General features: G+C 39.4%; 1 protein-coding gene across 4 annotated transcripts in view; it reads right to left on the bottom strand.

Annotated features, from left to right (window-relative positions):
* Positions 1–885: 885 nt before the first annotated feature.
* Positions 886–23,722, bottom strand: part of LOC108047061 (tyrosine-protein phosphatase 10D) — a 49,946-nt gene continuing 27,109 nt past the window's right edge. Inside the window, exons 3-14 of one of the 4 annotated variants that reach the window (XM_044460815.1) lie at positions 14,283–14,532; positions 11,920–12,201; positions 11,673–11,720; positions 9,918–10,590; positions 9,381–9,805; positions 8,878–9,309; positions 6,628–8,025; positions 6,395–6,412; positions 5,419–6,101; positions 5,079–5,337; positions 4,861–4,989; positions 886–2,932 (exon numbers count right to left, since the gene is read on the bottom strand). In XM_044460815.1, the coding sequence (XP_044316750.1) occupies positions 2,901–2,932; positions 4,861–4,989; positions 5,079–5,337; positions 5,419–6,101; positions 6,395–6,412; positions 6,628–8,025; positions 8,878–9,309; positions 9,381–9,805; positions 9,918–10,590; positions 11,673–11,720; positions 11,920–12,201; positions 14,283–14,532 (4,629 nt within the window). In that variant the 3' untranslated portion in view covers positions 886–2,900. Of the gene's footprint in view, positions 2,933–4,265; positions 4,624–4,860; positions 4,990–5,078; positions 5,338–5,418; positions 6,102–6,394; positions 6,413–6,627; positions 8,026–8,877; positions 9,310–9,380; positions 9,806–9,917; positions 10,591–11,672; positions 11,721–11,919; positions 12,202–14,282; positions 14,533–23,722 lie in introns of those variants that run through there. The other 3 variants (XM_044460813.1, XM_044460816.1, XM_044460814.1) reach the window with 3 other exon arrangements.

Genomic DNA, 23,722 nt, shown 5'->3' with positions numbered 1-23,722 from the left:
ATAAAATTACCAAATGAGACTAAGGGGTTAAGATCCGGGGGCTAAAAATGGAAAAGTTTGAATGCAGCAGTGCCTTTCAACAACATAAAACACAAGAAGCGCAACACATACAAATTTAAATCATTTAAAGATGGAACCAGGAAACAAAAATTAGAGCAAACGCATCCATAGACAGACATGTAACAATCCAATGAACATGGCAATTTTGATATATCTGCTTAAGCATTGGATATTTGATATACTCGTATATGTGTATGTGACAATTACTTTAAGTGAATTTTACAATTCATTGACATTTTTCTTAGACGGTTTCGTTGGGTCCTTAATCGATCGGTTATTCTGGCTTATTTAAACACGATCCAGTTCGAATATCTGTGCTTCAATACACTTAACTATATATTTAATGAATTAATTAATTAACTAGCATAGCAAAACTGAAGGCGTTCAAGGCATAATTCTCCAAAAGCAAGTGAATTGTTGTAAAGTCGAATAACGAAAACCAAAACAAATGAAACGAAAACCAAAAGAGAACTAAGAAACCAATTTAAGTCAAATATACAAAGATGAAAAATAAAAACAATAAATGAAAGAATTCAACTAAACGTGTTTTGATTGGTTACATTTAGAATTTTATCGAATTTTATTTTAAAAACAGTATGAGATATAATTATTAATTATGCGACTTTTTCGCGAATTAAAATTCTTGCTGGGAAAGAAGTTATTTAATTTTATACTATCAAACAACTTGGTAAGATAATCAGCCTTATTTTATTGCCTTTAAAGATGATAATTTAATTAAATTTTTGAAAAACACTCAATATGTTTTTTACTTACCGTTTGAAGAACTGCAAAAACTCCAAGAAATTTAGATGAAACAAATTTTCGCACATTTTACAGTACACTTTAATGGATCTCTGCTTGCGTTTTACTCTTCTGCTCCACCTCAGATCATAATTCTACTGATAAACATTACAAATTATTACAATGATATATATTTAATATATGTCTATATTGTATATGCATATGTTATTCATCGGCCTTAGTACGTGTATAATGGAGTCGTATATTATGTATGCATTATACAGACTTTCTAGTTTCATCTTCTCTAGCTTTTGCATATATATGTAATTATTGTTTTTGAGGATTTAGGGATAGTTCGTACTCAAAAAAATGGATTCGTTGCATTTTCACTAATCTAGAAGCAAAACGATTTCTATTGCACTCTTTCACAGTTCGGTTAATCATTCAACTAAGTTTGGACAAATTCAAATGTATGCAAATTATTTGGACTACAATTTTTATTTAAGTTTATTGCTATTGTTACAGTTAGTTGTCGTGTGTAGGTGTGTTTCTTTTTTTACTTTGGCACCGGCTCTGTTAAGTAGCCCTTAACTTTGTTGTTAGTTAGTCTACAGTTTGCGTGGGATCCTGTTATTCTTATTGGTTTTCGTGTAAATGATTATCGCCTTACGAAATGCGTTGGTCATTTGTTCCTGTTGTTTTATTTGTGCTGTCTGTTTATCAGCTGAGCTTCCATATTCACTTTATTGCCGGAATTTAACTTCATAGTCGCCAGATTTTTATGACTTTAAAATCCATCAAATATGACGTTTTCAATTTTTTATTTGATTTGTAATTTTAGATGATTTTAAATAAACGTAATTTAAAAATAATTTAAAAGGTTTAAGTCCAATTATGGTTTAAATAATTATTTTACGAAAAAAAATTAGAGTTGAGAAACTAATTAATCAAAAAGCAAACACTTAAAAACGAGTTAGTACAAATTAGATCACAAAACACTAAATTATATAAATATATACAAGAATTTTGATCAATTTAGTTTGCTTTTTGTATTCAAAATTTGTATTTTATCCTCATAATATTAGACTGAACCGCAATAAGTAAGTGAAAACGGAAACACGACTGTTTTCTCATTGTGTGTGTAGTTATTGTGGTGTTTTTAAAACATTAATATCGGTGTTTTACATTACGTTTTGATGATTGGATTGATTTCCAGCGCCCTCTGTTTTGGACCTATATAAGTGTTAAGTGTAAGCGCCAAATTCAAATGAAGAGAATGCAAAATGGTCTTCGATTTTTAAATAAAACTTTATATAATTAAACAAAATTAATGTAGCACAAACATACACAGTTTACGCCTTGTAAAGGTTACAAAGAATTAAACACAAAACAGAAAAAAAAAGAAAAAATTAAAATTTTACACTACATCTCCGACAGTTGCAGCAAAATGTTGTAACATTATTTTTTTAAAACTATGTAACTCAATTATTGCATTGTGTTTTTGTGAGTGTATGAGTGTGTGCGATTTATAGTTAGTTTAGTTTAGGTCTAATATTAGGTATATGTTTATCAAGTATTTATATATATAATAATATAAAAAAGTAAACATTTAGCGCTTTTAGATTGCTACAAAAGTTTGCTCGTCTCGCTCACATATTTCAACTAACATTAGGTGTACAAAAAAATTGGAAGATATATAGTTTATATCAAATTGTGGCTAGCGTAAAAATACAATCAGTATTCCAGTATTCAGTATCGCCGGTTTTAAGCGGCGATCGCGGTTACAATGTACGCCGATTCCTCGTTATCTTAGATATATATAAAATGTATAAATTGATGCGTGTTCGTTCTGTTTGGCGAGATTGCTGCATTCCCATTCGATAGATCGGTGTAGAGTATATATATCCAGTAGTATCCGGTGTAGTACACATATATCCAAGTATAATATCAAGCGTTTATCCTCCGCGCTCCCCTCACTGCGTCCCTTAAGTAAATAATAATGTAGTTGCCACATGATGGTTGGGTTGGGTTCCATTCGGTTGAGTTGAGTTGGTTTGGACTGGTTGGGATTGGCCGGGGACTTAAGTTTTGGAATGGGCTTACATGCCCGACTCTGCAATGCCCTCGTCATCTGAAAGACATTTAAAAGGGCATGGTTAGTGTTTTTTCGAGTCAGGTTATTTAAAGGCTTAGCACATGCAGTGTTAGAAATCAATCAAGATAACATAAAATAAAATATACAGGCAATCATGCAAGAATACAATACAAAACATTTAAGAGATATGGTCACAGTGCATTTCATGATAATGAGGCGACTTTACTTAAGAAATCTTTAAAATGGGTTTAAGTTCACTTTCAATTATAGTTACTAAAATAGGATATCTTTCTCAATAGGTATTTAAATAAAATTCTAAGCCCGAAATTGTTACTTTTCTCCGTAAATGCGTAATTTTGGGAACCATGAAACGCACTGCACCACCTCGCGGATTTGCGAAAGTGTCTACAAACCCATGAACGGATTGGCATAGATGATGCCGCCGCCAGCCTCGGAACCAACACCATTGCCCAAAACACCACCACCATTAACTCCGATTCCACCGCAGCCGCCTCCTCCGCCGCCGCTGCCGTTGAGTCCACCCACCACCAGTCCGCCGACTCCTCCTCCGCCGGATAATCTGGAGGACTTGCAGAGCTTCGTGGTGGCATAGTCGCCATCGCCCACCAGTGTGGCTATGTCATCGTCATCGCCGTTCCGCGTATTGCAACTGCTGCCCAGCAGCTGATCGTAACAGCTGACATCCGTGCTGATCACATCCACCTCGATGTCGTCGTCATCCTTCTCCAGACTATTCCGATTGCTGCCCCCCAGCGAGGAGTGCAGGGCATGGGAGTCCTCGTAGCTGCCGCCGCCGCTGTCATCGTTGGCATTGTTCGACTTTGCGTCGATGTGGGTCTCGAACTCATCGTGCATGTACAGCTCTTCGTCGACTTCTTCGTCGTCGTCGTCGTCATCGTCCTCATCCTCTTCTTCGAGATCCTCGTCCAGCTCGTGGGGGACCAGTTCACCCTCCTCGCCAACCTCCACACCGATTTCCACCTCCAAAAGCGACCGACGCCGCGTGAAGACCTCATCCTCTTGATGATTGGATTGCTGATGGTTCTGTGGCAAGATCATCACATCTTCCTCGGCGAAACTGAGCCGGACATTGGCGCGACTGGCCCGATTGCTGCCCGTACCCGAACCAGATCCCGCAGCACCACCAGATGCCGATCCATTGGATCCATTGATGTGCTCATGGCTGAGACTGTTCTTGATATCACAGGACGACGAGCTGAAGGTGATCAGCTGGGATTTGCGTCTATGCTGGAGCGTATTGTAGCCATTGACGGCGGATATGGTGGTCATGGTGTGGGCTCCCTGGATAGCTTGCTGGTGCTGCTGCTGCGATTCGTATTCGAGGACATCGATGTTGCCGCCCTTGCTGTCCTTGCAGATCATCGAGCTTGGCTTGTTGTCAACCAGGACGATAACCACCGAATTGTTGTTATCGCTCTGGTTGACAACCGAATGTCATCTGTCCGGCGCATCCACATTGCCATTTCCTCCAGCTCCGCCGCCAAAGGAGCTCATCGATGTGGTGGGCAGCATGTGATTGTGGTGGCCAGTGAAGCTGCTCGTTAGCGGCTGCTGGTCGTCATGGAGTATCGCCGCATTCTCATCGTCAATGGCCTCCGCCTCGGCCTGCTGGAGGTCATGATGCGACAGGTGACCCTCAATGGTGGCCACCACATCCCCGTTCTCGTCCAGCTGCACTTGTTGGCCTTTTGGATTGCCGTTTGCATTGCATTGTTTGAGGGAAAATGAAGGAAAATGAATTTGCTCATAGTTAGTCACCCATCACCAGAATGGAAATCGAAACAACAAGTTTAAGGCTAGTAAGGATAAACTACAAAACAGCTGGCTGCAAGTCCCACAATGTCCTTTTTTTGGTTAGTCAGTGTGCGAGCGAACGGTTTGTTGTTGGCTGGGGAAGATCGATCCCCCGGCCCAAGACCTACCTTCATAGCCCTCGTTGTCGTGCATCTCGCGAGCGGGTCCCACGATATTCTCCTTGCCCTCGAGCACCGCCAGCAGGCACTGGTGGATGCAGATGTACTGCTGCTCCGTCTGCACCATCCAAACGCGCTCTAAAATGTTATATTATTCCAGCATTAGTAGTGGCTTAAATAAATAGTATAAACTGGTTCTAAACGGTGCAGCTATTTGAAATATTTACCCTTGCGCATGGCATACACTATGCCGAAGATGTCCACGTAGTCCGACGTGTTGATCTGCTGCAGGATGCGGTCCAGAGTGATGAAGGTGCCCGACCTGCCCACTCCGGCACTGCAGTGGACCACAATGGGCCGCTGCTCCGCTCCAATTCGGTCGCGGAAGGCGCGGACGAACCGCACCAGTGTCTGCGGCGGATTGGGGACTCCAAAGTCCGGCCAGGTGGTGAAGTGGAAGTGCCGCAGGATGCGTTGTTCGCTGCCCTGAGGAGCAAACATAAGCAGAGAGAAAGAGAAATATCGGTCAAGTTCAAGTTACTTTTGTACTTTTGAAGCACCACTTACCCTGCACAGCATAAACTCGGTCATCACCCAGTCGGCATAGTGGCTGTCGTTGAGGATCTGCACCTTGATGTCCCCGTAGAAGACGGGCACAGTGTCGTTGGGCCAGTACTGGTCGCACTTCTCGCGCCCCTTCTCAAAGCACCTGGTCAGCATGACAATGGCCCGCGAGTTGCTCTCCCAGCACATCCGCCAGAAGTCATCCCGCGTCGAGTGCAGCGGTCCCTGGGTCACGATGAACTCACGCGGCGAATTGTGTCCCGGCACATAGTTGGCATTGATATAATCACTACCCTCATCATCGTCCACCGGCTGGAGCTTGAAACGCGAGTGGTCGTAGGGCAGGATGTTGGTGAACCGATTCTTGGGTCGATTGCAGGGCAGATCGGCAAAGGTGCACGGCTGATCCCGGCCCACGTGCTTCAGCTCCTCGAACTCCTCGCTGAAACGGAAGTCCGAATCGGCGGACATCAGGCGATAGTGCTCCGCAAAGTTCTTAATCAGGATCGGACGATTCTGCTCGATCACACTATCCGGCAGTGACATATTGTCGTTGGCACGCAAATCCTTCGTCGTCTTGCGACAATTGTTGCGTCGCCGTTTGTAGAACAACAGGGTTACCAGCAGCACCAGGATGATCGTTAGCGGCACGGTAATGGCCACGATCAGTGAGGTGTTGTCTTGATCTGAGGAAGGGAGTTTAAGGATTCAGTTAATTTGTAAATCACCAACCAAAAGGTCGAAAAGAACTTTAAAATAATAATTAATAAAGAACCTCACTTGACCTTGGGAGGTTTTCAATCTTTACTGTTTTAAAATACCTTAAAAATACATATGTGTAAAATAATGTTTTAAAAAAGATAAATTAAAAATATATTTCGATTTAATTTTACCATAGAGGTATTTTATTTTAAAACTTAATATGCAATATGTTTTTAATCATCTTGACAAGGCTAATAAGGCATTGGCTATTGCTTACCCGGTGAGCTCAGCATTTCTATATATTCATCGGAATAATAGAATATGCAAGGCAAGACATGGATTAATGGATAATAAGAGATGTTAAAGGTTTGTATTTAACTGGGTATAATGACAAAGATTTTCTGTAATAAAATATTTATTTCTAACAAATGTGTTTGTATCTTTGGATCTATGGTCTAATGAAAACCCTACATAATACTATTCAATGTTGCTTAAGCTATTTCCACTCACCTGTCTGAATGGGGAAACTGTAAGCGGTATCCGTGAACTTATCAGCTCCGGTGAACGCCCGCACCTTTACCCGGTATGTGGTTCCCGATTTCAAGGGCCCATTGCAATAGCCGATTTTGTGATTGTCACAGTTTTCCGTGCCAATTGTGAAATCCTCCACAGATCGATTCTCGAAGGGATAGTACGGATCGATGGCCTGGTAGGGCAGCCAAACGCTATACGACTGCACATCCAGCCAGCTGGGCATCTCCAGGCCGGAGGCATTCTTCGCATCATCCTCGGCAACAATGATCGTGTACATGCGCACCTGGCCGTTCTGATCCGAGAAGTAGTTCTTCCGGAACCGGATCTGGATGGTCGAGGAGCTGCGATAGACCTCGGTGGGCACCACCTGGGTGGCGGGACGTGGTGGCGCCAGTATCGGCATCGTTTGCCGATACTCCCGCTCCGGTCCAAAGCCAATGGCAGTCTTGGCCTGAATCTTAAACACATATGTCTCGCCGGGCTTGAGGTTCTTGATTACACCAACCGACTCCTCCGAATCAAAGTCCTGCAATCCCGCATCCGTAAGATTATTGATATTGGTATAGGCTATCGAGAACTGGCGGATCACACCGTTGGCCTCACTGGAGGGCAGCGACCACTCGAAATTGATCTCACTGGGCTGCACATCGGTGGGATGGAATCGCTCCACACGCCCGGGAACAGCCTCATTCGTGGTAAAACTAGCGGATAGAGGGGAACTGCTCCTCAGAACCGAAGATTCAGTGCCCGAACGAACCACCACCGTGAATGTGTAGTTCCGGTGGGGTCGCAGGTCACTAATGGTGATCTCATTCCTGGTGGTCATATTCTGGGCCAACAGATTGTCGGCGGTGAGGTAGGCTATGTCGAAGTCATTGTACTCGCCCTTCGGCAAATCCCAGCGCAGTGAGATCTCTGTATCCGTAATATTGGTGGCATGCAGCTGGGTGATGGGCTCCGGATAGAGGCGATCCTGCCGCTGGATGGGCAAACTGGCCACACCACCGCTCACCGTCCACACGGTGATGTTGTACAGTCGACCGGGCACCAGACCCGTAAACGTCACCTTGCGATCCGTGTCGTTGGCCAGTTTCTCCTTGTCCCGGATCTCGGCATCGCCCAGCGAGAACCGATAGATATCAAACTTGGAGGAGGACTGCGGTGTGGGTGTGTAGCTCAACGTGATGGTGTCCCTCTCGTCCTCCTTCTCGCCATTGGCCACCACCACGTCCGACTGAATGAGCGGCATGGTGCGCGGATATAGGCTGGTGATCCCCGACAGAATCCCATACGATGTGGTCTGGATGTCAAACTTGTACTGCACGCCGGGCATCAGTTCGCCGATCAGGACTCGCACTGTCGACAAATCGTCGGCTGTTTTCGGATGAGTCACAGAAGCAGAAGGGGAAGGGTTAGAGTAGAACAGAACAGGAGAAGCTTCAGAAGTTTGCAGTCGAAGGGGAAAGGTTCAAGGAACTTTTTCAGAAAAAGGTTTACACAAAGGTTTATTTAACCTTTCCGCATAATAAGAAACAAGGGAAGCATTAAGAAATGTTGCAGTGCAATCAGAAAGTAAACCTAATGAAACAATAATGTTGTCTGAAGTTTCAAAATCATTTCCAGCCACCATAGGAAAATTAATTTCAACAAGCTAATAATTGGGATTCTCAGAAAATAGCCAGGAAAATCTGAAGGCGAAATTTTAACAAAGCAATAAAAGGATAGAGAAAAGAAACAATAATTCCAGGAAAAAAGCTTAGCAATAAAGATAGATATTTTAAAATTAGAGAAAAGAATTTAAAACATTAATAAAATAATTAAGATTTTTAGTAGCTACCTTTAAGAAGCAATAGCATAAGTTGAACTCGAAAGTAAAGTTGATTCTAGACAGTTTATAGGAAAGGGATTAACAACTAAAGGTTAATCTACTATTTAAGAGTATCGATTTAGGGTAAAGCTAAGTATTTCCAAAAGAACGAATCTAAGTATATTATACAGCAAATTGAAGATCAACATTAAAAGTTCCAGGAATCAGGTTAAATAATTAAAAGAGAAAAAAATGAAATTGCGCGAAATTTCAAAGAATAAAATTTTAGGTAGTTTTCAGAAAAGTTTTAGAACAAAAGAAGTCGTTGAAAAGGAGTTTCAGGTGGAAGAAGTTAAGAGTGGTTCCGGTTTATATTCAGGATTCGAGAAGGCTCCACCAATCGATCGATCGCCACTCACCCGACTTGTTCTCGGAGACATTCTTGGTCTGGACACGTCCGGGATTATCGCTGGGCCACCACTTAAGGATGTACGACTCCACGCGACCCTCCGGCTTGGGCCACTCCAACGTGATGTTCCGTGAGTCCACCAGCTGGATGATATTGGACACCGGATTCGGCGGCACCGTGGTGTTCACCTCCTGGGGCACCGGACTCTCCACGCCGAAGCTTATCGTGTTCACCTGGATGGTGTACTTCTCGCCCTTGGTCATGTCGGTGATGTCCGCCTCCGTGGACCGTACGCTGGGCAGGCGCACCCACTGCTGTTCGCTGTCCGTCCGGTATCGAATCGAGTACTCCGTAAACTCACCGCTCTCCGGCGGAGACCAGTGGACCAGAACGGAATTGCTGCGCACCGTCTCGATGGTCATGTTGCGTGGCGGATTGGGATCTAAAAAAAAAGGGGTGATTTACAATTAACTAGCACTCTTTTGATTAACAAAATCCCGTATAGACACTTACACACTGCCTGGAAATAGGCATGCGGTTCACTCCTCAAATCGTGACTGACCGCAAAGACCTTGAGCTCATAGCCAGCTCCTGGCTGCAGGTTCTTGATCACCAGACGCGACTCCTTGGTTTTCTGGGTGCGCAAGTCGCTGGTTCCATTCCGCGAGTACAACACTTCGTACTGCTCCTGTTTCGAGTTGACGTCACTCTTCCAGCTTATGTTCAAACCCATCCGGATGCTCTTCAAATCCTCAATGATGGGCGACGAGGGTCGGGTGACCACGAATATGCTCGTCTCGTTCGATTCCATCTTCTTGGAGACCGCCTGCACGGATAGTGAGTAATTACGGCCGGGCAGCAGGCTCTCCAGGGTGAATCGAGTCTTGTCCGTGGTCAGAGTGCTGGTGTCCCCATTAAAGGTCTCCAATTCGTGGTAGCTGTGGGGGGAATAAAACATGAGTGATGAGTGGAAAGCCAAAAACACACCATTTGCAATTAATTTTCTACAAATCAGTAAAAGAGATTTTATTATTCCGTTTGGCTACTCACACAATGCGGTACTCATCCTGCGTACTGGCTGGATCCGCCTCCCAGGTGATGACCATGGTGTTGGCCTTGTCATCGTTGATGCTCCTCAGATTGCGAACGGGCAGGGGTCGCAGGGTGACATCACCGGTGGCTGGCCACGAGGTGACCTTGCCGGACACCGTCTTCACGATCACATTGAACGTCTTGCCCGGTTCGGCGATGTCGCGAAAGTCGAAGAAGGCCACTGGTTCGTTGCTACGTGGCACCGTCGATTGACGTCGGGTGGTGGCCACCGATACCTGATACTTGTCAAATTCGGAGACGCCCTTGGGCGCCTCCCAAAGCACCCGGAACGAATTGGAGGTAATGAAGTCCCGGTCAAAGGTCACGTTCAATGGACGCAATGGCACCGTACGATATTGAGCCGTCGTCGGCAGGGAGATTTCATCCTCGGACATCGTCTGCACGGAGATGTTGTAGGCCCTGCCCGGCACCAGACCCTTGAAGGCAGCCTGCGCCGGACCCGGTGGCTCGCCCTCCTTCTCCACATAGAGCACACTATCGTTCGCATCCGGCGGCTCGATGGACACCTTGTAGTGCGTGTAGATGCCCGCCGGATACGGTGGCTGCCACAGGACCAGCAGCGTCGTCTCATTACGGAACCAGACGATGAATTTCCCCGGAGTGTTGGGCTCTGCGGATTGCGAGTGCCGAATTGCGGAGGTGGAGGTGAAGGATGACGGACAAACAGAGAAGTGGCTTTGCGTTAGTTGCTGCGGTCACCATTGAAATATTCGGTCGGAGTTTCAGTTTTAGGGTGTGGGTTAGGGTTTCAGGGTTTAGAGACGGAATTATGGAATCCTTTGCCGCAGGGTGTGTGTGTGTGTGTGTGTGCTAGTTAGAAGTTGTGTGCCACAGTGGTTGTAGCTCCAACACCAATGGGATTTCATTCAATATTGAGGGTTACGAAAATATACATTTTAAGCTAATAGAAATGATTTGGTTTATGGCTTTAAATGTGTTTCTTAACCATTATTTTTAAAAATACTACTGCTTTGTTATTGGTACTTATAAAAATGTTGGTGAAAGATTTTGTATTGGAGTTATTAAAAAAGTTTTTAGCTTTTACAACTGGGAAAATACATTTCTTTAAAAGAGCCGTAAAATCCTTATACGGTTATATAAAATTAAAGTTGCTGTACCACCATGCATTTTTCTTACAAAGTGACCACTGTAATTTGTGATTCGGTTGTTTTGCTGTGGCTGGACATGCACATTGTTTGAAGCGGGGGAACATTGCGAGAAAAGCGGGGAAAATGTGTGGGAAAAGTGTGGGAAAAAGGGGTTAAAAGCCTTCTCCATTTTTGGGTGGAGAAAGTGCACTGCGGTTGGCAATTGTCGGATCAAAAATGAATTTTGGAATGCAATTTTGGACTGTAGCCTGTGCAAAGGAGTTGGCTTGAGGTTAGTTTTATGTTTGGTACACAGAGAAAAAACATATATATTAAATAATATGCACGTCGAAAGAAAACTTTAAAATATAAAAGTAGTGCATTCAATTTATCACCAAACGATTACTGATGCTATGTTTAACTTTAACTTGAGACAATGTTTAAATTTGAATATTTATAGTTAAGACATATACCAAAAACCATCGTCTCTTCAGTTTTTTCTCTGTGTATGGTTACTTACTCTCTAAAAGTTTAAAAGCAAATCACTGCAATGAGTTATGAGGGCGGGGAATATTTTTTGGGGAAAGGCAAGCTTAAATATTACCTCTTAGAATCTTAATGTCCAGCAATTCTTTATGCCGCGTCCTTCGACCTTTTTGTGACGTGTTGTTAATTTAAAATTCATATTTTTTTCGTGTGTATTTTTTGTTTTGTTTTTTTAGTTACAATGAAAGCGGGAGACAAAGAAGTTAATCAGGTTTTAGTTACCATCACCGAGTAGAACAACAAACAGTTTGGATTGGAATTGATATGATTTGGTTTGGTTAGGCTGTTGGTGGACAGGGACTCACTTGTGGTGAAGTTGCGGCTGGTGTAGGCCACCGACTCCTTGCCGTCGTAGATGGTGTAGGCCTGCACCTGGTAGGTGGCACCCGGGGTCAGCTCCTTGACGCTGTGCTGGAATGTGTTGTCGTTCACCTGGAAGGTGCGGTTGTAGCTGCTCGAGGCCTCCGACAAGCCCAGCACCTTGATCTTGAAGGCCGTATAACTGCCCTGGGTGGGCGGTGACCAAAGGATGATGGCGTTCTTCCCGCTCCGCACCTGAACGGACAGATTCGACGGCGGATCGGGAGCTGCAAATATCAATTTATTAAGATTCGATGATATTTACGCACTTGAAAAAATATGAAACAGAACTAAATGGCAGTACAAAGTATAAATCGTTAGTCATACAAATATTTTTGGAAAATTCCTGTTAAGAATGCAACAAACCCAAATGTTTATTTTTAAAATTATTTGTTAACTAATGTTATAAGTACGTAATGTAGATACATTTGTGTCCCTAAGCATACATATATTTCAAGTTTCATTTAATGGTACGTAATATAAGTAAGCCTTTGAGGATTACGCCCATAACAGAAGTTTTCAAAGGTCATTGCAACTACCCTTAATTAAAATGGTTAGAAATTAAAGTTTACAAGCTGATACTTGGCCTTGTCCTCGAAATGGCTTCCATCTAATTGCCTTTTCTTGTTGCGTGTTTGAGAAAAGTAAGCGGAATACACAATCGAAGAAACCGAATACCAGTTGCAAGTGCCACAAATTGCTAATTGCAGTTCGATATTCCACATTTCCCCCCCTCAAATGTTTGTAAGCTGCCTAATCAGCAAATCGCACTAAGTAACGAAATCAATCAGACAAACGAACAAGAACAGGAAATCGGATAAGGGGGAAGTACTACATGGACGAAAGTGTGGAGTGGGAGTGTGGAAAGTGTCTAGCCCTGTTCGTCTACACTTGAAAAAACTTGTATTAAAAAATATTTTTAAATGTTCATTGCATTAAAGGAATTTAAACCAAATGTTATTATTTTCAGTTAGAGAAGGGCTCTTTTTTATTAAAAAAAAATTATATTAATTTCTTAGTAATACAAAAGGTACTGATTCAATAACTATCAAACATTTTTTGTAATTTCTAAACATCTCCCTTCTTAACCAAATGCAAGTAGGCATAATTATTAACTATAAAAAAACAAGATTGTTATCTTAGGCCTTTATAAAATTTTTCCAACTGTATTGAGGGTGAAAACTCGACCAACACCTGCGAATGTCCAACTAAAGAAAGGGGGATGATAAGTGGAGTGGGAGTGGGAAAACAGGGACACAAGAAGAGGGCGTTGAGGGCCGTCTATGCCTATAAATTACCCAAGGGTCTCGTTTGGGGAAAATGGGGAAAAGTTATACGAGGGGAATAGAAGGGAAAGGAAGGAAAGGAAAAGCGTTAACAGTTTGTGTTACTTGTTGTTTTTACTGTTTGCAATAATGAGAAAAATGCAGTTACGATATTATTGCCAACGCGTTTTCAAGAAATTCCGCAAAAACACTCTTTCTCTCTTTATCTTTACCGCCGTTTATGCACAACAAAAACAAAGCTGGTCAACTTAAGAAAGTGTACAAAAATTTCAAGTTATCGACAGCGATCGACAAAAAAACAGTAAAAGCAACATAAAGACAGAAACAAAAGCAAAACAAAACCAGTCATAGTAACCACTTTTTCCCAAAACAGGCCGAACATGTGGGTGAAAGGGAGACGGCAATAGGTATAGATTAGCGATCAGCAAATAAAACATATACATATGTACATATGTACACATGGTATAGTGCCCCAATCTTCGGAATGAAATAACATTTCATTCACATAGCTCAAACTTTATTTGATATAAATTATATCACAAATAAAATTACATTTGATTTACATAGAAATGTTGAGGCTGCAGTAATTTTATTGGATACAAAAATCAAATGACATTAAGTATTCGAAAAATTACGCATACGCCATGTGGACGCTTTCAAAATATTTGCCTGTTAAGGCTGAGATCCGGAAAAACTCAGCTCGATTTTTCGGTTTTTTAATTAAAACCCTGGGAAATAGTGGTCGAATGTTGGAATGTCATACGTCGTTGAATTTGGTTTAAAATTTCCAATCAAGTTGTATCCTCAGAAAAATAATTTAGTTTAAAAAATGTTCGAAAAAAAAATGATGAAGACTCCCTAAGGACAAACATTTCGTCCCAAATCCGAAAAATAAATCCACTTGATTTCTGATTTTAATCATTAATAACATTATCATAAAAATACCAAAATATAATTGTGTTTTCTCGATTTAACTTTATTGAAAACACTATTTTATAGAATACAATCCGATTGCCACTCACCTGTTGTTATCGTCACCGTCCAGGTGAGCCAATCATGATGCGTGAAGTTCGTGTAGTAAAGCCAGAAGTTGTATTTGGTACCGGGCAGGGCGCGTGAGAATTGGATCTCATCCCCGATTTCCCTGGAGGCAATCGTTGTGTTGGGTTCCGGATAACCGAAGGGAGGACTATAGTCCAACCGATATGAGGCCCCATCGTCCAGGCCGGGATTATTGGGTATACTTATGGCTAAATCTGCACATCGAACGTCCTGTAAGGAAAGTACAAATAGGTAAGGAAAATTAAAAAGTGCTCTGTGAAATATGTAGTGGACCTATTTCAACCTTAAGCGATTTAAAATATCTTTATCCAAAATAGCTCCGTACTTTGCAGTTTGATCATTTAACAGTTTTCTACATGTAATTTTTAATTTTATTTAGCATCTTTAAATATATTATATTAATATAGTAATGTTTTTGAAATTTTCTTATCTAAGCTTGCAGTGTAAAGCTTTCAATGATTTCCTTTTAATTTATTAGTTTAATTATATTTTATAATTTTTCCATTATCCCTTTTGTTTACTTCGTTATTACTTTTCTCCATTTAAAGTTCATCCTCCGTCATTTTCAGTTATCACAAAAAGTGCAATGACATTACAGCAACAATACCTGCAGCAAGAACAACAAGGACAACAGCGAAACAAACAAAAAGTAACGCGAGTGACAATTAAATGGCAAATGATGATGATGCAGATAGAGATGAAGCTACCGATGCAGATGCAGATACATTTACAGATAGAGTCAAAATGAGCGGGTGTTGACGGTTACGATGTTTGTTGTTTTTGTTGCACAGCCCATTTACACAAGAAAAAATGAAGAACATTTTATTTTTTTGTAAATCATCTTTGGGCAATTAAAATCAGTAATATATATTTTGATACGAAAAACTAATAGAAAATCTATACTACTAAAAATCCTAAACAAACATTTTAAACCAACCCACTTCAGTATAGTATTAATTATTACTTATTTGTCTATTAAGACGTTTATACACATAAAGTCAGGCAAAATATGTTACAGTAAAAATGTGCAAAAGCTCACTTGTTTTATTTTTACCACTGGTAATTATTTATGTTTCAGGAAAGTTACAAATTTTAATCTTTTTTTTCTGTGTAGCTGCTGTTGCTGCTCCTGCTGCTGTCTACTGGTGCCAGACGCCAAATATTAACACCGCAAACAATGAGCTCTGCCCGCGCCCACTCCCTTTTATTTAACTCCTCGCAGGACTCGACCCCCCTCAAAACTGCCGCGAAAATGAGGCAGGAAAAAAAACAAGAAAAAAAGCAATCTTCGGCAAGCCGACATTTATATACCCTTGCAACTGTTACATAAATTGACTATTCTATATTACGATTTTGTTGCCTACAAACAATTAAGCTATGTCGATTTGACGATACATTTTTCTATCGTTCCTATGGCAGCTATATGATATAGTCATACGATTTGTATAAAAGTAAAACCGTAATTCTGAAAGGGTTAAAAATGATATTGGAGTTATGGGTATATGTTAAGAAACAACGAAGGAATAATTTTGTTTTCCCTTTTACCGATTGTCCCTATGCCAGCTATTTTATATAGTAGGCCGATCTGTAATACTTAACGTAGAATTTTGGAATTTTATATACCCTCTGCAAGGGTATACAAATAAGAGATTTGGCTAGCAAAAGGACACAGATGCTGCTGCACATCCCGACGGGCGGCAGACGGCAAAGGACGAGGGGAAAGGGGGCAGGTGGGCTGCCAGAGGGACTGGTGCACATTAAAGGATTGAAATGACGGAAATGCAGTCGCCGTCGGTGGGGACGTGACTTAAATCTAGACTGCATGCCGGGATTGCTTTGCATTAAAATGGGATACTTATGCACTTCATGAAATGTAGTTCAACTTAAAAATCCACATTTAAATAAATGTTACTAATTTAAATAGCATTTAGGCAAGAAAGGTCTACAAAATATGAAAATATTTGAAGTCACTTTGTCTGCTGGGATACATTGATTTCCGAAATTACAATTTAAAAATTCAATTCAATTGTATATCTTAAACTAAATATTAAATAAATAAATTTGTTAAAAATTTGTATTCCCTGGAAACAAACAGGAGTAAAAAAGTTAATACAAATAGAAATGTTTGTTTCAACAAAATACTAAATAATGATTATTGCTTATAACATTTCTTCCCAAGAAATACCTATTAAAAGTTTCGAGCCCAAAACTCATTTTTATTACAGTTATTACTTTTTATTGGCACTTGCTTCACTCAATTTTAACGCTCAATTAGAGAAATGGAAATCAACGAAACCCATGGTTATCCTCAATTTGAGCCTAAACTATCAATTTCTCCGAGGCGGTTGTACAAACTTCTGTAATTTCATTTGGCAGCAATTCAATTCCATCAAATTGCAGGGTTTTTTTTACGGGAGGCGTGACTGTTCAAATGTGTTCAAATGGCTGCACAGAAAGTTCATAAAAAAACAAGAGCAAGTTGACCATCAAACTAAAAGCGTTTTAACACAAGAAAGAAAAAAGTATAATTCAAGCACACACACACACACAGACAAATCGTGTCAAAATGGCGTTCAACAAAATGGCGTCGAAAAGCGGATAAAAATAAAGTTCCTCAACTTGTTGTTGGCTTGATTGATGCCTTTTGGCCGGCAAATAAAAAATGTTATTCATACCAAGTTTATGCGTGCTAGTGAACAAAGCTTTATAATGTTCTCCATTTACTTTTGCTCAATTTTATACCATTTTTTTGTTATGAGGATTCGCTAAGAAAAACTATTCAAACTCCCCATTTCCGATCCTCCTTGAAATCAATTTAAATTAAACTACATAGTGGAACAATAAAAGAAAACATAATTGTTGTGATCATGCTTCTTAAAAATGTTTAAATAAAAAACAACTTAATGAGTCTAAGTTTGATACAAAAATAAAATATATTAATTATTTTTAAATTACCTTGGGGTTAAAAAAAAACATAAAAAAACTTGCCCAGGGAAAATTTTAATTCATATTTGCAATATTCTCACCATTTTATTTATGCGTTATTGACAGTCACCAGTTTTGCATTAAACTATTCTCAGGCTAAACGCGAATCTCAAGGACGCATAAACCAGTGGAACGTGCGAAAAACCAGCAATCCATGCAAACTTTACTCTGTGACAGTTTAAGCCCCTCTGCTCACTTCAGATATAGTAAAAAGCATTGTCAACCTGTTTGATTTAACAGCTATTTCTTTTTACCTGAGTTAAAAGGAGAGCACTTAGTGCAATTCACCTGTCCTCTCACACCATCCATGCATATGGAATGGAGTTTGCCAATTACTGTCGTCACTCACTCAATCAATCAGTCAAACAATCAATTATTTATTATTTATCCACCCCAGTCGGTTTACTTGCAACACTTTTCACAACACGTTTTTCGCCAGAAACTAAAGTAAAAAATAAATTCAATTGCAATTTGCGTTGCGCTTTCGCTTCGAAATCGAAATGAAATGTTGGCCAGTAGCTCCAAAAACAGCTAAGACCCCCCATTCCCCCCTGGAAGCTCCGTATATTACCACTTTTTGGTGGGCGCCTAACTGTAACTGGCTTGCATAATTGAATACATTTTTTTTTGTTGTGGTTATTGTTGAGCTTCTTGTTTTCCTTTCTTCATTTCGCTTTTTCAAGTTGTGCGTTTGTTACTGGCGTTTTCTTTTCTTTCTGGCCATTACATGATGCTCGGACTGCTACCATGGCCCATTAGTCATTAGTCAAGATAATGATGATGGTGTGAAACAGTGCTGTTTTTTTTTATAAAGCGAAATAAAACCGTATAGCTTACAACTAAAGAAAGTTAATGTGCGAAATTTGATAATTTTGCAGAGAGACACAGGTTTGTTTACATTATTAACACGAGGTTTGAAACACCTTAAAGCAATCCAACATCAGTAATTTTTTTAAACTTTTAAAGCTATTGAAGCGTGTTGTTTTTACCAGTTGAGAATTATAGTGCATTCATTAACCCAAATCACTTTTAACTGTTAATGACGAAATAAGAAAAGCTCACTTGGCGAGAAAAACTCCTAACTGACATCACTGAAGTTAATGGTAACATTAATGATGATGATAGTTAATTTGTTGATGATTATTAACGCATAGTGTGTCAGTCTGGTCACATTATGCAATTAAATATTCACAGCGCATACTTCATTGAAGAAGTGTTCATACGTACATATATAGTAAATATATACAAGATATATACCCACACGGATTCGTTGCGGTTTCGTTTCATTTAAATGCTCAATTTACACTTCGCATTATTCGCACATGAGTTTTCGCTGGCGGTTTTTTATTTGTTTTGCAATTGCTCGGGCACAAACCATTTCAGTTAATTTAACCACACCCAATTCACTCCTCTCATTCCACGATTTGTGAGTCACATTTTTGAGGCTTAAGCCAAAGCCACGTTTGTGCAGAAATATACAACAAATAATAATATAAAATTAATGGCAATTAACAGTAAGCAGAAAACCTTCGATTTTGTTGTTTAAACCCTAAGCCAGACAAGGTCTTGATGGTGGTTTAAAGTGGTTTTATGGCCAAGGCTTCAAAACATCCGAGATTACCAAGGAGTTTTGTAGAAACGCAACGCCATTGATACTTCTTAGATAACTTTTATTTTACATATAAATAATTGACTATTTGATAATATTTGTTTAATGATTTAAAATACAACATTTCATATTTTAAATATGTGGCTACAGAAAACATTTTATAATAATATAATATTTTTGTTTATTCTTTCTGGGGCTTATTAAGAGTATATTCAAGTACTTAAAAACGTTTATTTGTTAACAAATTTGAGTTTATGTAAATTTATAATTTATTTTCTTTGCTCCCATTCAGCAAAAGCATACTCCAGCATTTAAATAATATTTATTTGGCATATTGTTTTTCTGTGATTTGTTTGTGCGTACTTTTTAGCCGTGAGCCACTAAGGAAACATGAACTTCAACTTTTGCCGTCGCTGTCGCAGCTGCTGATGCAGACCGGCCAAGGCAAACAAAGGCCAAGAGCAAACAGCCAAACAGACAAACAAATGCAAAGCAAACATGCGAGCGGAGCAAACAAACAAACGCTGCAAACGACAACAACAACGACAACAGCATCGGTTGAGTTTCATTTGAATAATTAAACACAGTAGCCAAAACGGTTAAGTTAACAAGTCCAAGCATCAAACGTCAAAGCCATAACCGTAATAACCAACCACTTTGTGTTTGGTTCAAAGAACAAAACCCGTGCTTGGAGTTTTTAAATCAATGTTTAAAATAAAATAAGCTTTAAAAGCCGTAAAAGGTAAGCATTCAAGTTAAGAGCCAGTTAATAAAAAGTTTTTAAAAACTTTGATTTAGCTAAGAAAACAGTGGTTGCTTTTTTATTTGAACCAGAGCGATCAAATTAAATAAAATGCATATTTAATATATTGTGACTCTCACACTGTTCTTCACATGTAAGTTTGCCCCAAATAGTTTTAAGCAACAATATACATACTTGTAAAATTGCATTTCAACGTCTTAGAAAAGATATTCCCAAGAGTCAGAGACTAGAATTTTTCCCCCAAACTTAAAACAGTCATAGAGATAAAGTAAAGAAAGCCAGAGATAGGAAGTTACGAGCTTACAAGTTAAAAGTTCAACGTCATCTCAGGTGGGACAGCCTATGAATAAAAGAAGCCGACAAGAAAGCCAAGAGCAGGCAGCAACAATAAGTAGAACAATGGGAACATGGAAGCACACAATGCCAGTGACAACTGGATAAAGAAAAGCTGGACAATTTCCAGCGATAAGCAGGCACAACAAAATAACTAGAGCACATTTTGTTATACTGCAATACTTTTAAGGATAACTAGACGTAAATACGTCTCTGTCTACACCTGTCCTCTGTCCCATTCAGTTGGAAAATAAATTCAACATTTTCTTTTCTTATTTTGTAGACACATTGCCATGGCTCTTTATCTGTTTATTCATTTAAGCGCCGTCATCCTTTAAATGTGGTATTTTATGAATTGATCATTTTGAGCAGCATACTTTTCAGGGATATTGGAATTAAATTCGATTGAAGAGGAAAATATTATATTTGAATATTAACCAAATAAACTACAAATGTATAGACTGGACCAGAATTGGAATATATAATGGTTTTAATGAAACAATTAATAATAAACCAATTTGTAAGGCTAAAGGTGACTCAAAATATTCGGAAATTGGCAAGGTCACATCAACTGATCTAAAAACTCAAAAGCAATTTCTTGGCATGAAAAATATAATTATTATGACCACTTTCAACCATTTATCATCTAGTTAAAGTCAATGTACACATGTATGTATATTGGTTTGTATCTTTCTTGTCTCGCCCAGAAACGAACTATAGAACATACTTTACCTATTTATATTCCTTTCCCTTCTTTCCTAATAACAGAGCACTTGACTTGTCTATGACTTGCATTGGTTGCTGGGCTACCTGACCAAAAGGCAAAAGCGCAATTAGCATAAAGTGCTCCACTCTGGGTCTCGAGCTTGTTCGTGTCTGTGACAGTCAACTGACAGTCGCTTATTCGCAGCAGTAGACAGTGGCGTAGCGAAATGGGTGTTTTGGGGGGTTTTCGGTATAAAGAAATATAACAACTACTTTAAAATGCCTTAAAACTAGTTGCGTTTTTGATTAGGATTACAGTGTTGGTATACTTTTTTTTCAGTAAATATATTATAACCTTGTAAGTCAGTTTAAGGAAAGGAATGCAGTAAATATATTATAACCTGAAAGTCAGTTTAAGGATAGAAATGCAATACTGACTTTTCTTTCCTATTTAATTATTTAGTTTAAAGAAAATCCTACACCTTTACAAAGTGAACAGAGTAATTTTTAACAATGTCTCTTGCGGTTTAAAAAACTATCCCCCAAAAAAAAAACTTTCTAAGCCACTGGTTGTAGTCGCAGAAGTAGTTGCAACTAGTTCTTTTCTTATTGCTGTTGCTGTAGTTGAAGTGTGAAAAGTTGGCGGTTGAATTGCAGGTTTCGGGCGAAAGGTGGGAGCAAGACGGAGGAATGGATAACGACGAGGGGGAGTGAAGTAGATGGAGGTCAAAGCAAAGAGTGAACAATAAAGTGAGTAAGTGGGCGTGGCGGAAAAGGGAGGGGTGGCTTATGCATATGCGTGTCTACACATAGAAACATTTTTAAGATCAAATTGTTTATTTGGTTTGGGGTAAACCTTAAAATAAACAAATATAAAAAAGTCTCTATGAATAAAAAACTTAAATATTATATAAAATCGGTTATTGCAAAGATCCAGTTTGATAATCTATTTCACTAAACTATTTCAAACAAAAACCTTATGAATTTTAAATAAACGAACCATCTGATCATCTTTTCTTATTTTGTATTGAAAATTTTTTGAAAAATTTAAAGAAAGAATAACTTCTAAAAAATGAAATATGTATGCATCTTAAAATATTTTAATTTTACAAGAAATTTAATTTTACGTTTCTGTTAGGTATTTTGTAGTGTACTTTACTCTCCAATCTCCCACCTCAATTACCTCAATTTATGTTCATTTGTTGCTTCTTCCCCATATTTTTCCTCAGCAATTGCCATTCATTGCACGTCTCGTTTTTGGTTATGTTTTTGTTTTCAGTTGCTTTTCTTTTCCCTCTGTTTTTTGGCATTCCTCTTTTTTTCGATTCACTTGAATTGTATTTTACCTTTTTTTTCTGTGTGTGTGCTTGTGTGTGCTCTGAGCTGAGCTCAGTTCAGTTGAGCGGCTATTCAAATCGCTTAAGACCTCACACCCCCACCCTCGGACCAACAACTACCTCCCGCATTTCACCTTTCTTTTATTGGTTTATATGCGTGACTAGAATTGCTCGCTTGTTTGTTTGTTTTGCCTGTTGTCATAACAGCGCTAGTTATCAGTTTATCAGCACTATCCGCATCTTTAATAACTGACAACGCAAGCCGGAAACTTAAATTGAAATTGAAATTGTCTGCAAGTCGAAATTTAAGATGGGAATCATGTGGAATCCAACGATTATCTCAAGCTCAGCCGATCATTATTTTCCGCCTACGACTTCCGCTTAATGTCTGGGAAGTTCAGTTACTTAAGTTTTGCAGTTCCGAAAATAAGTAAAGGTGCATACATATATCTATATTCACCCCCAGGTCTTATCAAGTATAAGTCTGTACTGAGAAATTGGTTTAAATATAGATACTTTTCTGTTAAAAAATGAGTTTTTTTCGTTTTAACAATTTACATGTACCCATAAATACATACATATGTGTATAGATTTTCCTTATTTATTTTTCCAGGTTTCCTTTGTATCCTCAAATTGCTCTTGATCTTTATTTCCCCTTCCCTTTGCCATTTTAAGTAGTGCTCAATTTTGCAATTACAAAACGATTTCGATGGCAGACGGCAATCAACAAATGTCCCAAAGGAACCTCATAGCCAAAAGCCTCATCGGTGGTCAGAGGAAGTGGCTAAGTAGCTTCGGATCTTTCTCCATTTTCCATTTTCCATTTGCACTGAAGATGCCCAAAGGTATAGAAAAGTATTTTGTGAATGGCTCAGCCATAAAGCACAGGCAGACAGACAGCGAAAGGACAGCATTTGTGGAGAGGGAGGCTCGACTTGAGTTAGGCTCCGACATATGGACGTACATATTTGTGCACTGAGAGAAATTTTCACATAAACTCGATTAGATTTTTTCTATGTTTGACTAACGTCTTATTATTAACTAACACTACATTAAATTACAATTAAATTATTGTTATATTCTTTTATATTTGAACAATATTACATTTCCTCCGAATTTAACTTAATGTTAATAAACCTTAAGAAATATACGTATATGATTTTCGGTGCTATTTTTAGCTTAATGTTCTTACATATTTAGAAAACCGTCAATAGAAATCGTTATGTTATTAAACTAACATTATTACCCAAATCTTTTCTTTGCATTTAACCTCCAAACATTTCTAAAATGCGAATATATTTTTATGGTATTGTGTTTTCCTGAGTACACAAATAAGCCAACACAAGGACTGACTTGGTTAGCCTGCCTTAGACGTCTCTGTAGTTTTGCTTTTGCCTTTGACCAGGCAATTTACCAATGAAACTTTTACACTGTTGACATGTGTATGCCGGCATGGGTGTGTGTTGAAGTTGGGAAACTTGCAGACAAAGTGGAACAGGGGATAAAGAAGGGACAGAGAGAGAGGCGGTAAAGGCGAAGCAGCGCAGTAAGAGAATTTATTAGTTGCCTTTCATGGCAAATATTGTGACAAATGGGCATATAAAAGGAGCCAAAGGTGCCGGAAAAGTGGGTGGCAAAGGAATAGGGGTGGTAAATAGGCAACAGGAG

The sequence above is a fragment of the Drosophila rhopaloa genome, unplaced genomic scaffold (genome assembly GCF_018152115.1).
Source record: "Drosophila rhopaloa isolate 14029-0021.01 unplaced genomic scaffold, ASM1815211v1 contig_3, whole genome shotgun sequence".
NCBI classification, from domain to species: domain Eukaryota; kingdom Metazoa; phylum Arthropoda; class Insecta; order Diptera; family Drosophilidae; genus Drosophila; species Drosophila rhopaloa.
Note: the sequence above shows the minus strand (reverse complement) of the source record. Positions and strands in the feature narration are given on the sequence as shown.